At 40.2% G+C, this 17994-nt stretch overlaps 1 protein-coding gene across 2 annotated transcripts; it reads right to left on the bottom strand.

Moving 5' to 3' along the window:
* Positions 1-1059: 1059 nt before the first annotated feature.
* Positions 1060-17421, bottom strand: srpx (sushi-repeat containing protein X-linked). Of its 2 annotated transcripts, XM_020609442.1 has the most exons (10): positions 17288-17421; positions 12254-12310; positions 9424-9612; positions 8285-8461; positions 6640-6766; positions 6383-6504; positions 5394-5573; positions 4478-4611; positions 2191-2312; positions 1060-2110 (listed from the first exon to the last, which is right to left on the bottom strand). In XM_020609442.1, exons 1-10 carry the CDS (start codon positions 17346-17348, stop codon positions 1927-1929), a joined length of 1353 nt encoding a protein of 450 aa, XP_020465098.1. In that variant the 5' UTR covers positions 17349-17421; the 3' UTR covers positions 1060-1926. The 2 variants fall into 2 exon arrangements, with proteins under 2 accessions (XP_020465098.1, XP_020465099.1); XM_020609443.1 differs by lacking the exon at positions 12254-12310.
* Between the last annotated feature and the right edge of the window lie 573 nt (positions 17422-17994).

The raw sequence follows: 17994 nt of genomic DNA, 5'->3' as shown, positions 1-17994 counted from the left end.
CTTTGTTTTCTGCATTTATTTATTTCCTTTTTGTAAATGTTGTGGGAAAGTACTTCCTGAAGGACACTTGTTATCTTTCACCTGTGTCCCAAATAAGATACACCTGGTTCAGGCTCAGGTGTTATCTCTTGATTTGTGCCCTTGCTGAAAACCAGACAAGTATTTTTGTTGTTATATGAGCAAGCCATAACCCATATTTTATCAAAACCCCACATACATCTGCTGGTCTGTGCAGGTGAGTCAGGAGACTGCTCTTTTGTATGTTTGAAGATTTGCAACCCTTTGTTTTAAAAATACTGGTGTAGAAGCTAAAAATTAGCCCCTGCAGTGCTAATGTAGCTTGGTCTCTCTGATTTCCAAACCAAACATAAACAGCTTTCTTGTTTGTTGTAGAAGAGGGAGTCACTGTTACCTTTCAAAAGGCTGTACATGACATATTACAGCAAACTGAACAAAAGAACCTTCAACAGAAGGTGAGTACTCCCCTCTCACCCACTCTTTATCACAAATGAAACTGATATCTAGGCCCCCCAGCTGGCACTTTCTGGTTGCATGCATCCCCAAAAGAGCATCCCACTATGTTTTTGGACTTGCAACAGGAAACAGAAACCACCTTGGCTCTTGGCCATATGCCACCATGTCTGTGAAGCTGTACTTGGCTACAGGTGGTGTTAAGTAAATGCTAATGTCAGCTTGGCAGTATGTGCCCAATGTCAGCAGGCTGTAGCAGGTGTAATGTTAATTATGTCTGACATCTTAGTTTAGTGTGTTAGGATGCCAACACTGGTAAATTGCAGTGAAGATAAGTACAGCTGTGGCCATGCTGTCATTAGTGCTGCAGGCACATAAACCAAAGTAAAGGTTCACACAGACCTGCAGTTCTTCCCCAGAGGAGCATGGATGTTTGAACCAGCTATCATAATCCATCAAATAACTATAGACATTTCAGTAAATAGTATAAATATCAACTTTGCTGTGGCACTAAGAGAAAAATCTGGCGATCCCCTAAATCATTATTATTTATCCTTTTGAAAATTACGAATGTCTATCCAAAATTCCATGGCAATCCCTGTAATAGTTTTTGAGACATTTGCATCTGGACATCCACAGCCAGGGCACGAACACGGATTGAAATCCATCAGTGCAAAGAGTTTGTCTCCAATAAATAAGTATGTCTTGAAGTTAGACAAACAACAACCCTTCATGCTAGAAAACTTTGTGCACATTTGTGGTACTTTCTTGATTATTTTAGCAAAAACAATTTTAGTACTCGGCTGTAGACAGCAGTGCATCTTCTCTCTGTACTTGTCCCCATATGGTATCACGTCTCTCACACGCACACTGACACACTAAAGATCACATCCTCCACAAAAGACATATTTAATCAGTGTCTTGTAAATTCAGACACGGATGTAAAGATGCGCTGTACATAACGCACACACAGTGTCAAAGTATATCGTTATTAGAAAAGTGACATAAATATTAGACAGGTGAAAAGTTTCCTAGTTCATACAGTAAAAATACTTTTTATACAAAATAGTTAAACATATTTCTGCTTTGAAAAATATCTATCTGTATTTTTTATAATTAATAAGACAGAAATCAATATGATTATAATATACTGTATGACCCTTACCATTTAGTAATGTGTTAAATAAATCTGCTTACTGCAGAGAAGCACCATGACTGACATCCAGACTTTTGATGGCACACACACAAACACACATAGATACAGACACACAATAAGACACACAAACACACTCACCTTCAGTCCTGTGTCTTTTGGACTGAATGAGTTCAGGTAGGAGTGTGTGACATATGGATAGAAACAGATGATCTGAGTAGGCCCTGTCTACTGTGACTGAGGAGGAAAAGGATCAAAGATGGCTGTCAGTCTGCTGAAGTGCACAGAAAGGCCGGGGTGTTTTATGATTGACATGTCTGACCCGCCTCCTGCTGTAGTACCATCTCATCCTTGCGGAGGGGAAATGTGTCTATGGTGGTGAATAATTCAGCCGCTGTGACAGGGAACGGGTAGCGTTGCTTGTCCATGCCCTGCTTGTCTACCAGGACCATTTGGAATGACCTTTGTGGGATCTGGAGCAGTAACCTAGGAAACACACATCAGCTCAGTAAGCAGATGTGGAGAGTGGAAAAACGCACATCATGAAAACGTGTATGTTTGCGTACCTGAGCTGCAGGGCCAGTGCTGGGGAGAGTAGCCTGTGTCTAATTCGACCAATCTGTGCTGGGTAAGTCCCAACCAGCTCAATTACTGTCACATGCCTCAGGTCCAGTCCACACTGAGCTTGCTGTTCCCACAACAGAGAGCGAGAGAAACTGATCAATACGTTTTATAGCTTTGTAAATCAATTCCTCTGTAGGCAAAGAAAAACTGAGCACAGCTCATACTACAAAACTGTAAACCACAGCTGGTACAGTCAGCAACAGGGCAGGAATCAATTTTTTTCATGATTAATTATCCACTCGGATGCCTTTCACTTGGATGTTGAGCTTTCACTGTGCAGAATGATGCCCTATGTGTAGACTATGTGTAAAGTCTGGTAACTGTAGGTTGCGAAGTTCTGAAATGTACAGCAGTGATTTCCCCCTTAGCTCTGTCAGACAAATGCAAGTACCCATTTATTAACACATGTTCAGACTGGATGTTATTTAAAGCTATTGTACCTTATTTATTTTCAGCAGCCAGAGGATCTAGTGAGATTCAGAACAAGCTGACACCATAAGCCACTCCAAACCACTCTCTGCCCCTCTCATTACATCCCGTTTCCTAGTGATGAAGTAAACTAAAGATGCCTGGTTGTCACAAACTGTACAAAATTCAGCCTCTGGTTCAAAGCATTAACTTATTAATTAGCATTAAATGACTAAGAAGTGAATTTATCAAATAGAACACTAGTTACTACTAGCTCAAATTAATGAAATTTAAAATTAAAATCATATTAATTCATTAGAAAGGTAAAATCATGACTGCAGCTAGCTTGGGCTGAGCTACGTCTAGGAGGCTCCACACCAGCTACATGGGACTGGATGCGCTTCCAATGTTATGGGGATGCACTGCGCTTCCAATTCGGCAAGCCTCGCCTTCAGTGCTGCTAGCATCTGACATTTATTACATGTACCTTTGTCGCTAAAGGAGGCAGAGGAATAACTGAACATGCGACACTCTGAGCAAGAGAAAGAGCGGGAAGCCATTGCTCTCAACTAAACTACTAGCTTAGCTTAGAAGCTACATGGGACTGGATGCGCTTCCAATGTTATGGGGATGCACTGCGCTTCCAATTCGGCAAGCCTCGCCTTCAGTGCTGCTAGCATCTGACATTTATTACATGTACCTTTGTCGCTAAAGGAGGCAGAGGAATAACTGAACATGCGACACTCTGAGCAAGAGAAAGAGCGGGAAGCCATTGCTCTCAACTAAACTACTAGCTTAGCTTAGAAGCTAGCTTCTGAGCTAGCTGACCTAAAGCAGCAAGTTAAATTTGGAAATTGGCAAGAAATCCTGTAACACGTGCTTAGGTAGTGTAGGTGTGTATATTGTGTATATTGTTACAAGCCACCTCTCTTTTGCAGGAACGCCCTGAGCACATTCACACCTGGAAGCTGCTCAGTACAACCACAGACTGATCTACTGGTCACTGAGCAGCTCCACTGGAGCAGGTGGGGTTAAGGGTCTTGTTCAGGGGTACCACAGTGGTGTTACTGTAGGTGAGGCAAGTGTGGCATTGCCACCTGACCCACCAAGACGGGGTTGGATTATGTCTCTGCTGGCTTCTGACCTCCACACATACCACAGCTTCGCTTGCTATTATCCCTGTCTGGTTTTGCTTGCCTGAACTTTGTGTGAGTCTGTTTGTCTTAAAATAATTTGTTCTCTGCATCTACTTGTCTGCACTTTGGTCCTGTCAGTTTGAGAATCATTTACAACAACTCAAGTGTTTATTTTCCTTCTAAACACAAATGTAAATATGTATTTTTGCCATAATTTCTATTTTTTCACATTAACTGAGTTAATCCACAGTCATTCCAGAAGCCAAACTATCAAAATAGCTGGCAATTAGAGATGGCACAAGCAATCCGCCTGACAGATTCAGGAACCATCATTCACATTGTTCACAAACTGTGTGTTAACAGTGTTCTGTCTTGCAGTTTATAACCCAGTCACTTTGAAAGGTTAGGCATATAAGGACAGCTCTGACTTGATGCTTTCTGATGAGCTAAGAACCCAGAATAGCCTTATCAAAGCTGGTGTCAGTATCATTTATTCATCACCTTGACAGTTTCTGTTCATCAAGACACCCTTCCTCTTAGTTATTTTTCTCACTGCGTTGTCCCACTTAGACAGCTAAGCATGACAAAACCAAACACACAAACAGCAGTGTTACTGACGTCTATCGCTTCTTTACCCTTGCTCTTCCCTCCATCTCAGTCACAAACTCAGCGAGTCGTGCCTCACCTGTAAGTTAGTCATCTGGAAGCGGTAATTATGATTGGCAGCCGTTGGGGCCGAGATAATGAGGAGCCGTCGCTTCTCATAGAACTGGTCCAGCAGTGCAGCAGCCGTCCGCACTCCCACGTTAATGTTCATGGCTGTGATGACATTGAATGTACAATTAAGTGACAAGATATGACACACAGTACAGGGGTAGAAGATTTAATATGGCACAACATTACAGTGAGATGCTACATGTTCACATGAAATCAATAAATGTATGCACTATGCAGCAGTACAGTACAATTTGTGCAACAGACTATCAGCAATTAATACAAGAGCTGCAATACAGTCTTTCCCATCCGCTACTTTTTCATGTAGGGATGTCCAGTATTGATCGTCCTAATCAGTGGATAGCAGTGGCGCTATTTTCTCCTCTACTGAGCTGCTCACAGGGAACCAGCGTAGCACATGCAGGCAACATTTATGAAATGCTTCTGTTTATTGCTACTGTGGCACAAGACAGTACATGTCATTTAAAAATAAATGGTAGTCTGGGAAACAGTTGTCAGATATTACCAGCTACTCAATACCGCTGTAGTCCTAAGTCTGCCCATCTGCTTTATTAATAAAATTACACAAACCTACATCTAGATTACAATAATGAAAATTGATCTACAGAGTATTTTATATTGACACATTTAAAGACTTATCACGGAGCTGCCCAAATAATAGTTTGAAAATGGGGAAAAATCGAAACTAATTGCAATAAACTTAAATGTCATTTGGCTTTTACATATTAGTCATTGTAAGCAGAGCCTATTGAGCTCAGTGCCCTGTCAATTTTAATGATATTTCTTGGAGAACAGGAAAAGCTGACTCACTGGAACAGAGGCTAATTTTCAAAATAATTATACAGACATTTGCATGCAGTACATACGTGAACAAGTGGTGTCTGAACCAGACCAGGTGAGTCCATGTTGACACACTCTGGCAGCGCTACCCTGCAGTTCGTAACCACCGGTGCAGGTGAACTGACAAGTGGCACCGTAGTTGTCTTTGTCACTGTCACACTTCACATAACCGTTATCTGGGGGGAACAGTGGGCTGCACCGGCGCACTAAACGGAGGCAGTTGGGACACACAATGTCAGGACACATTTACAAACTCCACAAAAAGCTGGTTTGGAAAAAAACAATTTTTTTCCAACATAGCTCACATATAAAATAAATTAGTGGTGAGGTTTTACAGTAACTCGCTATGTTTTGTTTGAGCACTTGTGGTTATTTCATGATTTTCTCTGAGCTGTTCTTACAAGTCGAAATGTATGGATATACTGTATTTGCCACTGACTTGCTTCACCCCTGCATAGTTCATTTGATATACTTTGAACTAAAAACTTGAAAATATCTGATGCAACAAGTTGAAGAAGGCCATTTGAACCCACCATTAGTTTGTCTCTGTGAGGTAGAGCTATCTCCTGTTGAGAAGGAGCAGCTCCAGAAATGAACCTCTGCCCTCTTTGTAACAAAACAGTCAAAGCCCAGGAAATCTAGTGATCTTTTATTTTGTGGGTCAATAATTCTGAAGTAATTTTCTGCAAAGCACTAGCTATTTGATTTGTTACCAATTAAAAGAAAGCTATAGGAATTGAGGTCTACTCTTGTCTGTAGACAAATTTCACATTTTTTCATGTTTCACTGACCTGACCTGCACTAACAGAAACTTGGGATATACTAGCAATTTATTTACTATAATTAGAAGTGTCAATTAAACATTGCCTGTTTTTCCCCATAATTAGAACCCAATATACATAGTATGATCCAGGAGACCTCTTGGAAATAGTCCCTTAAAATAGTGTTACAAAGACTGCTCCACACAGATTATCAAAAAAAAAAAACTTGTCTTGCTCTGCTTTTAGAAGCTCACCTCGCACTCTGACAGTAAAGCGGCAAGATCCTTTGTTCCCTGCACGGTCAAACACAGTATAGGCCATCTTGTGAAGCCCCTCTGGGAAGTCTGATTTTGAAGGTCTCCCTTTCAGGATAACACTGCAAAAGACGGGCTTAGTTTTAATCTTTCACTGTGATCTTCCTGTTCAGAGTGGAATAACCCACAGGAAACAGACTGAGGGCACTGAAGGAAAATCAGAGAATGGCTTAATGGGTAGCTGAAACAAGACTGACTCTGTAAGGATTCCATCTGCAGTGTCAACACCCTCTGGTGTGTCCCAGGTCACCCTCGCTGTCAGTTTTCCTGGCTCTGCCCACTTATCTTTCAGAGTAGGACACGTGATTTTTGGGGGATCAATATCTACAGCATGAGAGGAAAAAAATCAATAAACGAAGAAAACACATGGTCCACTCTTTACAGTAATAACAAAAGTATATTTACCACTCAAATAAGCAAAAATAAGAGTTACTAGATTTTTTTTTTCAGGCGTAGCTAGCTAGATGCTAACATTAGCTTCATGAGTGAATGGGTTGACTCCCAGTGTTTCTAGCTGACTCCATTTAGAACTAAAACCTGTAAAAGAGTCTTAAATATGCATTTGATGGCTACATCCATAATACCATGCTAATATACTGAGATAATACAGATTATATATGTAGAAGAGGTGGAAATAAAGAAATGGCTTGTTCTTGTATTGCAATATAGAGCTAGATAGTCATGTAATATCCAGTGCTGGGCCATAACCCATCACAAGCATGTGATTGTTTCAGTACAACATAGTGATTGCAATTTGAATTGGGTATATTATGGCTATTAATCCATAAAGCTGAATGCAGCCTTATATTGATGCTTATTCCATGTTCAGATCAGACCTCCAGTTTTAGAGGCGATACAACTGTCACAAAAGCCTGTACAACCAGTCACGACCATGGACCACTTCAGCAGACAAAAACAGCATTCATTAAGCTTTCACTGGCTTCTGATACCTAACAGTGAAAGGATAATAACAGCCTTGCTGCTTAGTAAGAAACTGATGCCTGTTCCTAGTTTTATAACTAATTTTATAATTAATTTGTCATTGCCAGGGAAAATTACTATGCAATGGTGTTGAGAAGAGAGGCCCCTGAACAGGCTGTCAGGATTTGCCCTCAAGCTGGTCTTTGACAATCCCTGATCTGACACCAGATCCACACAAAATAATGCACAGAGCCGCACAAAATAACACTCAAAAGAAACCCATGAACTGTAATAAGGAAAAAATGCCCAGCATGTCACGATAAATGATATTACAGACACTACTGATAGTGGGGAAAAGTCAGTCACAGTGATCACGGAAGAGCTGTACATACTGTAGATGGTTATTGATCCCTTTCGGTTTGTGGCTCCTTCATAAATTTGAATGCTGGTGTGTATCCTTCTGAAAAGCTGTGTGCCGTTGTTTGGGCTAAGTTAGCTGCTATGATTACCTAAGGATTTACTAAGGGCTGCTTGCTTATTAAATGTCTTTTCTGCTTTTTTGCATGTTAACTACAAAAGATGCAACATGAGGGTGTTGTTTGCTGTGATTGTCCACAGTTACAGAGGTTGCAAGACTATTCAGCCATTTATATAATCCCCTAAGTGCAGACCTCATAGCTACGCTTTTCACAGCAAAAGGTAACTTTTTTTGCTAATTTTCTGGTGATGAGAAAAACCATAGTGTGTTTGCTCAGTGTCATACACTTTTATACAGTAGTCTTTAGGTAATTGTGTCTAAAGCAAATAATTACACTAGTCTTGTTATATAGTAGTTTTTGCAGTGCAGCTCAGTAGTCTGAAGGCTCCAATTCTCTGTGCAAGACCAAGCGGTGCACAAAAGAACAACACACATAGTCTTACCAACACAGGTGGGGTCTCCAGCGCTCCACACCTTGGTGTGCTGGCATGTTGCTGTCTTCTGGCCCTTCAGACTGAATCCAGGGGAGCAGAAGAACTCACAGCGAGAGTTAAAGTAGGAGCCATCTGAACACTTGTAGCCGCCGTTAGCAGGCATGTTCAGTTTAGGACAGCGGATCTCTGTCAGAGGAAGAGCTCAGTGTTGAAGGACTGTGGGTACTAAGTCACACTGTATACTGGGTGGACACAGGCTTTTCAATAAAATTCAGATATCAAGCACATAGTGTTGGCCATCTTTAAAAATTTGCAACTACTAGTTTTATGTCTAGCATTTAGTTGCTCAACACCTAATTGTCTAGGAGGATGCCTCAACCTGAACTGATTGTAGAGTAGCTGTGGTAATAGTAACAGTAATGGTACAGTAGCAGTAGTGATGGCAATATTCTGACTTACACCATTCAGTGTCAGAACTGGGCTACTGTGTCCTACAATTTCTGCAACTTTCCAAAACTGACAATTTTTCCAACTCTGTCCTCCTCAGCCACATTCTCCTGCTTTTGTCTGAACCTTGGAGACATGCTGTTCTCCACCTGTCCACTAGATGCCCTCAAACTACCTCACCTGTGTCATCCACTTGACTCCAGCTTCCACCTGCATGCAGTAACCCATGGTTTCCTACCTTCCATCTGCTCACCTGTTTCCTGTCTCTTAATCAACCTAAAGTAATATACCTGCCTTTTTTCACGAGTCAGTTGTCCGAGTATCAGGTTTTTAATCTTCTCTGGACTTGTCCTGCTGGTTTTCTTTTCAAAATCCTATTACTGATGTTTTTCTTTCTGCCTGCATATAAGCTTTGTTCTTATTTAATCTTTAAAGTCACAGCATCTGTATGTCAACAACAAACTCAACGGTGATGTGATTCAAACCTAACTAAAAAGGTTGGCACGTGGGCATGTTATTTCCAGAGTCAAGAATAAACTCTAATGCTCCAAATTATAAGATTATTTCAGGAATCTGCATTAGGTAAAATAGCGTATAGGTCCGTGGATATACTACACATAGAAAGGCATGCATGTTTGTAAATGCATGTATGCATATAAATAGTGACAAACATAATTTGCTGTGCGTGTGTTAGTTCTCACCTCGGCAGGCGTAGTTCAACGACCAGTGTTTGCTGGCCATGCACACCACCTCTGAGCTCTGGGCCTCGTATCCTTGCTTACAGCGGATTTTACAGCGAGTCCCCATGACGTTCCCGTAGTGTTCACCTCTGGGTGTGCGACAGCTCACATCACCATGCTTCACCTTAATGGGTGCACACCACGGTGTCCCTAGAAATGAAGGAAAGACACTGATCTTTTCTCCATTGACTCAAGGGAGTTAGTTTTTTAGTAGGGCCTTAAACTCAACATGAAATTGGAGAGAAGGTTGTTTAGTTTTGTGTATAAGTTTAATAAGCTCTTACCTGAAGAATATAAACGCCTAGGAAAACTTCTTTATACTGTAAGTGTGAAAATCCATCCATCATGTGTTCAGACAGATACAACGGATTTCTCATTACCTCATCTGTGACTTCCCATAATCCAACAGTGTCATGAAGATGGTCTCACTTGAGGGGTTGACAAGTGATGTGTAGAGAGCATTGTGTGTGTGTGCATGAGGGAGACAGTGTGGTCTTTCTTTACTGATGCTTATCACACTACTGATTCTAACTTGGTTACACGTATCAAGCTTTGCCTGCATCTTTCAAGGATTTTCCCACCAAAACGTGATGGTGTTTATACTAACTACAGACATTTTACTTTAATATTTCAGTTTAGAATAACAGAGTCCTAAGTAAAAGAATGAATACACATTTTTCTAGTGACAGTATCCTCATCATGCCACACAGATCTAGTGTTTGTATCTATTTTTCATTTCTCCAGTACAGTGGAAGCTGTAGTTTGCCACATGCTTCCTGCAGGCTATGATTCATCTCTGTGTCCACTGCACTTTTTGCATTTTGCTTTTATTAGAATATCAACTACTACCCTTGGCTGAGTGTAGAAACCTTTTGGCAATATTAGATTTTTTTTTTTAAAGTTGTGCACATAAACAAGTGACTATAAACACTTGTAATGATACAGTTAGCTTAGTTTAGCATGAAGACAGGAAGAAACACAAGCTTGGCTGTGTCCAAAGGTAACAAAATCCACCTCTAAAGCTCACTAATTAACATGCATCTTGTTCACTCAACTTGTACAAAAACTGAAGAGTAAAACTGACAAATTGCCATTTTATGGGGGATTATGTTCCAAACTAGGCTGCAGTAACCAGCAGAGACTCCAAGAAGTCACTAATCCCAGCCAAGATGTAGTCCAGGACATAATCCCCAAATTAATCATAAAACATTTTTCCAAAAAATGTCAAACTATTCATTTAAGACCTATCAGACAACTACATTTTTTTTTCCAATTTGTCTCCTCCCATAGTGGATATCTCAGGCCATCTCTATAACATTTGTGTAAGAATTACTTGTTTAATGCCAAGTTTGAGAGGCCAGAAGGTTCATTTTCCAATACACGAGAATCAGAATCTGCAGTTTATATCCAGCTGGCTCAGGGCAAACACTCAGCCCAAATACACACACATGGACGCACTTGGAGAGGAGAATACACATCAGCTTAGGCTAATTTCCAGTTGGAATAAAGATCGGTATTCATTACTGCAAGCCTCTCTTGCTCTCTCGCTCTCTCTCTCTCTCCCTCTCTGTATGTGTGTGTATTGGCAAAGTCTCCAGAGCCACTGAGTAAGAGAAAATAATCCTTCATTTGAGCTTTTACACAAGAGCAGAGTTTGGTTTGGCTAGGACCATAATGTTCCATGTCTAACTGACCCCCAAATTTAAACCTGGAAACCACTTTGACGTGACTGTGTCATAAAAAAAAAAAACAGCTGAACTGCTTGCCATTAAATTATGGCTCTTTAAAGACACAGTGAGAAATTTTTTTTTTCAATTATAATCATGTGTTCCCGTATTTAATTACCTTGGATATCAAACATTTCCTCTTTTCTCTTCTTGTAAAACAAAATGTGCTGACACATTTTGAAGCTAGGTGTAAATGAATCAAATTAAATGTGTTTTAGGGCAACTTGTTACACACTTGCTAGCAAAGCATTAGTATAGGTCAGTGGTATGTGTTTATTTTATTTTATTTTTTACAATTAAAGTTTTTATGTTATGCTAGTTCATACTTTGACTTCACTACATTTCAGAGGCAAATATTGTGCTTGTTACTCAAATACATTTATTTGATAACTTTAGTTGTCAGAATTACCAAAACTACAAACACTATAATCATAAGACTTTAATTCCTGGTGTTAGAAATTCATAACCTACCCAGCAGTAGGTAAAGTCATTCAAATTATAAACATATAAGGAAGGTCTTTTAATTAGCTCCACCTTTACACACCACAGCATTAAATGTGATGTACACACTAATGCATCGATAATTACAATCCAATAATCTGATATACATTCATGTGAGATGTGCCATTCTGTATAATAGGTACTTTGTACTTTTGGTATTTTAAGTATATTTTGATACTGATATTTAAGTCACATTTTTTATGCGAGACTTTACTTATAACAGAATATGCTTACACTGTGGTGCTGCTACCTTTAATTAAGTAAAGAACTGGAGTACTTCGTCCACCACTGCCCTTTGCAGCTATCAGATGTATCCACTGGCAGAGCTAAAGAGTGTCATAGGTCAGAGGTGTGTGTTTGGGCCTCAGCTGGCAAAAACCACATTTTAAGTTTTGCTCTATTTTATGATGAAGCCGCTCTAAACGCTGTTTCACTAGAGGGTAGGAGAGTAAGTAATTCTCTACTTTGATCTTAATACAAACTCACTAAAGAGAAACTGACTACCTTTCAGCATGCACATATGATATGTGTGTTTGACAGTGTCAAACGCAGCATGCGGTTACCTTTATATCTATGATCATACCGGTCCTCATCGTCTCTGTAGGAATAATATCCTGACCCTGGGAATGAAAGATAAGAAGAAAAAGGAACTAATACGACTAGTTGAATCCAGTTCAACATGTTAGGCAATGTTTGAAAGCATTGTCCCGGCTGACCTGTGCACAGTTTTACAGCAAAACAGGACCAAGAACAAGCTTAGAAATATTGCTTAACTTTTCAAGTGAAGCACACTCTTGGGGGTGATTTGGATCTTTTGGACAGCACACATGCAGGAAGGATAAACCTTAAAAGATCCTCTTTATCCAGCTGGTTTTGGAAAACTTAATGTATAACTTAAAGCCCTGTAGCGCCATGATAGATTAGAAATGAAAGGAGTATAAAGATTTTAAAACTTTGTTCCAAACACTCTCCCATAGATCACACTTACCATAGACAGCCAAGATTCAGCCTTAACAATGACCACATTATTGAGACAGAGCACAAGATATTCAGACCATAAAACAGCAGCATTCAAGAGGAGCTGAAATGTTTCTCAGTGGTGGTTGCAGAGCTGATGGAGGGCACAGTAGAGTGGCGCTGGTGAAAGACAAATGTGAGGGGAATTGTGATGATCAAGGAGGATTATTTTAGGGAACAGGAAGGAATGGGGGGAGCAGATTAGGAAGCAATACAAAGAGAGGAAATGGGGGAGGGTGGGGTTCAACCTTGGCTTCAGAATGTTATCGCAGATTGAATGTGTGCTCTGTTCTGAATCTACAGGGGAGGACTGTTCGAGCTTCTCCAGCTTCAGATATTAGCCCCATATCGATCAATGAACCTGATATGGTGAGCACGTCTCACACCCCATTCCTCATCGTGGCTTTTCTGTCAGTTTAATAAAAACTGTCAGTACCAAAATGCCACAAGTCAGTTGTTGCACACACACACACACATACACACACACACACAACAAGCTATGAGGTTTTAGCAGTCAGATCACACAGAAATGATTGCTCACAACAAACACTGACTGAGTCACATTTAGCAGTCTACTGAGAAAACTACAATGTCTGCTTCTTAATGGGGGAAAGGAGGTTGGTAGCAAAATTAATTACAGTTGTGTGCATGTGTCTCTCATTCACAGTGTGCATTAGAGCTCCATACCCCTGAAAAAAGATCAATCACGTTGGAACTAGCAGCCATTCCATGAAAACATTAACACTTTGGCAAAAGGAGACTACAATAAACATTTGCAAGTAACAAATAACCTTAATGTCAAATAATCTACCAATTATTTCAGTTAAATATTTAGTCTACAAAACAAACAATGTGAAATTGTTTTATAATCCATAATGTCCACAGGAAATGGATGATTTTAGTTAATACAAATGCAGTATCTGAAAGTGTAATAAAGACAGATCAAAAATAAATCCACTTGGAATAATAATCATTCACACTACAGACACTACCACAGGTAAAATATTCAGTTCTGGCATGTAACCAATATCTTTCCAGCAAGGGCTCAAAACTTAATTTTAAAGCTATTAAAATCAAACAACCAGTAAAGATGGCACATCATACTGTCACTCCAGCAGATATCAAATGTTCAAACTGAAATAAAATTCCACAATTTCCCTTGATAAATATCTGATACTTAGGTTTTTCAGGCACAATAGTAAATTTCTGTAGATATATCCTGGAGTCTGAAAGTAATATACAAAATATATGTAAACATTAATACTAATGAGAACTTAAGCCAGAGGCAAAAAAAATAATTTAGCCAAGGTTTGTTGTCTAAAACTTCTGCCCTCTCCAAAGTAAGCAGCAGTGTATATGAGAACACAAACCGAACTCTGTAAACCTCTAAATTAAAAAATGTGATCAAATAAACAACATTCTCGTCATCTATGAGGGGAAGAAAAGGTCTACTGCATGATATGATCCTGCAGGGCTAAAAAGAAAAGAGAGATATTAACATGCCTGTGTTAAAGCCAACCAGAAGTATGGATCCCTAATGTCTCCATCTTTAGATCTAAATGGCTATTGACACTACTTTTCTGGTACAGGTTTGACTAACTGCTTATATTGCAGCTTTGTGGTTGGGTTACACTGGCTGGACATGATTTGTCCTTGTTTATAAAAGCATCCCAGATTTGAACAAGTCAAAACTGAGAATATGCTGAGACTCGTAAGTGGGATCAGCAGCCAGCAGAGTCTTCCTGTTCAACTCTCTTACTTCAAAGGAGCTCTTGGCAAGAAAGATGTCAAAATGTCAATACTACACCAAGCATAAAAACTCTGGGAGTGAAAATGCTTTAAATTACAGGGTCTGATATTCCAATTAGCTTTTCTCTGTGGGCCTGAAATACATGCAAGCTCATTCCCTGTAAATGAAGCATGGCTACAAGCTAACAGAGCAGAAGAAGGCAGAAAATAAAATGTCAGTTCTTGTAGCTCAATTCATGCTGTAATGGCAAAGCTACATTATGCAATTTCTTTTGAAGCACAAATAATTTCTGCTCCATTTTCCAACATGTCGGCATCTGCCTTCTCAATCATATCAAAAGTCTCTGACCAAAGAAACAACCATGCTTATCACCATTTGCTAGTATTTACAGTAAAGTACACATTCTTAAGTAGTGATTGACACATAGTTCAATATAGAGTACAATACTAGTAAATAATAAATTTTATTGAATGTTTAGATCTCATAGGCTATGTACACAGTGTATATTGCAACAATATCTATCCACTACCTATACTTTATCCTGAAGAGGGTCACGAAGGGCCTGGAGCCAATCCCAGCTCACACTGGGCAAGAGGTGGGGTACACCCTGGTGACAGGTAGCCAGTCTATCACAGTCTATGACACTTAGAGACAGACACTCACTCCTGTCAATCAACCTAACAAGAGTAGCCTGAGAAAACCCACACAGACACAGGGAGGACACGCAAACTCCGCACAGAAAAGCACAGGGGTCGGCTAGAGCAGTGCGCTGTTATATACGTAACATGTTTAAATAAATATTGAACTCATTAATTTTAGCACCACCATAAGATTAATATGTTTTGCTCTTGCTACTTTCACCTTTGAACCACATCAAAACACCTTTGGGGACACTTGAGGAGGCACTGCCCGTCTTCTCACCAAACATGCTATAGTGGTTATCAGCCTTCAGTATAGTTAGCTCCTGATTCATTAGGCTTTCAGGGTTTATCTCTTCCTTTGCTTTTCTGTCAGATGCACAGCTGTAGGGTAACTGTTCTGCAGTGATGGTGCTCTCTGGCATTTCCCCATGGTGACCCCTGACCCAGCATCAGTACGAGGATCATCATGGAAAAAATGATCAGGCTGTTATGAATGCTTGGAGCAGACTGGTTTAATTGTAAAGCTACCCTTACAAAGAAGCCTGAAAGATTTCCACTGGTAAAAAGAAGGCTTGAATTTCTATCTATCTCCAGCATTCAACTCTAGTGCACTGCCACACAAATTTGAGGCATGTATGTGTGACTGTTAAATGAGCTAACTGACCCCCAGGATAAACCCCCTGTAAAATAAACTCATCAAAAACACACCCATTGTGTTTCCATCACTTTGGGGGACATTACAATGACTAACATTCATTTCCTGGAGACCTACCCTTCTACTTGAATTAACCCCAACTGCACCCTAACCTTAAACCAATCAAGTCACCACTCTAAGTTGTAATGTTTTACATTTTGGGGACTTGCTTCTTGTCCTCATAGTGTGATAGTGTAAATAGGTTTATGTTCCCACAACATGAGTAATACCTGCCCCCCCAACCCTGCCACTGCCACCGCCACCGCCACCACCACACACACAAGAACAGTGCAGAGTCCTGACAGCCAGCTCTACAAACTGTTTTTATCTGCTGTAGAGTAAATCTGCTTGGCAGCTTGTGATCATGTTTCAGCCTGTATGATCATAGGGCTGTGGTGAGCCACTCTCAAACCATCTATACACACACACACACACACACACACACACACACATACTGCTCCATCCAGACTGGAGCTCTGAAGTCATTTCAGCTCCTTCCTGCAGGCAACAGACTCTGCTCTGTCTGGTTCAGTGTCTCTGACAAGCTCGTGTTGAATGATATACTTCAATACTGGTGTTTTCATTAGTGATTATTTTTCACAACTAATCGGTTAATCATTTCATATACAAAAGATGAGAACATTTTGGGGATGTGACATATTTTCACAGCACCTTAGGTGGCTTCATTAAATGTCTTTATTTTCCCACTAGCAGTCTGAAACCTGCACTACCTGTCTAAAGTTTGGAAACTCTTTTCCCATAAATGTAGCCCTAAAATGTGTCCAAACCTTTGACTGATAAAAGTATTGAAGTAAAAAAAAAAAAAGCAAATGCTTACATTTCTGAAGATGAAACTGGAGAATATTTGAGATTTAGATGATTAATCGATTATTAATAAAGCTGCAAATTAATTGTCTATTTACTAGCTATAATGGAGTAATCCTATAGTTATTGAAACTCAGCTCCAGTGTGTGAGAGTCTGTGTTTACTCAACAACAGGACAGAAAGTCATCAGTCAAGTACAGTAAATTGGAGCAAGACCCACCGTAACAAGAAACGTCTTGGTAGTAGGTTTAATTCATAGCGCTAATGAAGATGTTTCCGTTAGTCAAGCGTTAAGAAGTGAAGACAGGTAAAGGTTAAAATTTGGTTTTCAATGCACTGCAGCTCCGGCGCTGTCATTAGTGCTACAGACTGAGCTCTGTGCAGAGAAACGTCCCCCAGATGCACACTGCACTCCCCCCGCTCTCCACCCCCTCCACGTAAACACAAACGCGTTTCACCAAAAACCAGCAGAGGACCAGAAGCCTCAAACGCATGCGCAAAAGTGAGACAGATGTTCTGTCTCAGCACAAATTGTTTCAGTCTAAATCAAACCAGGCATGTACCACTATTTTTCAGCAGACAATTTAAAGATAAGATACTCGGTTATTTGATCCATCTGGTCCCAGGTGGGTAAATAACGTGGTGAATGAGAGTTTCTGTCGGTCATTACCTTCATACCCGCAGCAGAAGCAGAGCTGGACAATCAGAAGCAGCAGCGGCCACATGTCCATAGTGAGACACGGGACGGACCCTGTTCAACGTGGAGGGAAGCTTAGAGGAAAACTTGCAACGCATTCCTGTTCTACTAAGACCTTTGCTCCAGAAACAAGGGAGGATTCTCCCCTAAAACAGTCCAGCCGGTATGAGACAAGACAGGCAGTGAGGGCCGTGCCAGCATGTGCGTAAACATGTTCTCACCACATGGAATTTACCTAATACAAATCAACAGTTACACAAAAAGTCATTTTACTCCTCATGAAAGTCCCTGACCTCATATGCTCAGACACATGCACTGGTAAAAACTACTCAAGAACTATTTGAGACAGTTGAATTTATCCGAGTAACAGGGCTGGATTAACCATACTAGGCTCCGGGGAATGACCTGTGGACCAATCCCGCACAAATGCGCTGTACTTATCAATAGGCCATACTGTACAAACTTACTTTCTGTCTCACTTTTTGATAATGATTTTATAGGAAATCAAGTTTTATAGTAATCATATGCTAATCAATGTTTTTATTTTTATTTTTTTGGTGGAGGGAGAGATGCTGGGGTTACACTGATTCTGTGGTATAATTTTTTTTAGCTCTGGTTTGATATTTGCATGACTGTCATCTAGCTCTTTATTTTGTTTCAGAAGAACTGCTCACATACAA

The sequence above is a fragment of the Monopterus albus genome, unplaced genomic scaffold (assembly GCF_001952655.1).
Source record: "Monopterus albus unplaced genomic scaffold, M_albus_1.0 scaffold99.1, whole genome shotgun sequence".
Lineage (NCBI taxonomy): Eukaryota > Metazoa > Chordata > Actinopteri > Synbranchiformes > Synbranchidae > Monopterus > Monopterus albus.
This window is presented reverse-complemented; position numbering and strand designations above follow the sequence as displayed.

Excerpts from the sequence above, each read along its gene's own strand:
- srpx (XM_020609442.1), bottom strand. The coding sequence starts at position 17,348 with ATGGACATGTGGCCGCTGCTGCTTCTGATTGTCCAGCTCTGCTTCTGC. Across the intron at positions 6,767-8,284 it reads TGGAGACCCCACCTGTGTTG|ATATTGATCCCCCAAAAATC; the intron begins GTAAGACTATGT and ends CTCATGCTGTAG. Across the intron at positions 2,313-4,477 it reads TCCAGATGACTAACTTACAG|CAAGCTCAGTGTGGACTGGA; the intron begins GTGAGGCACGAC and ends TTGTGGGAACAG.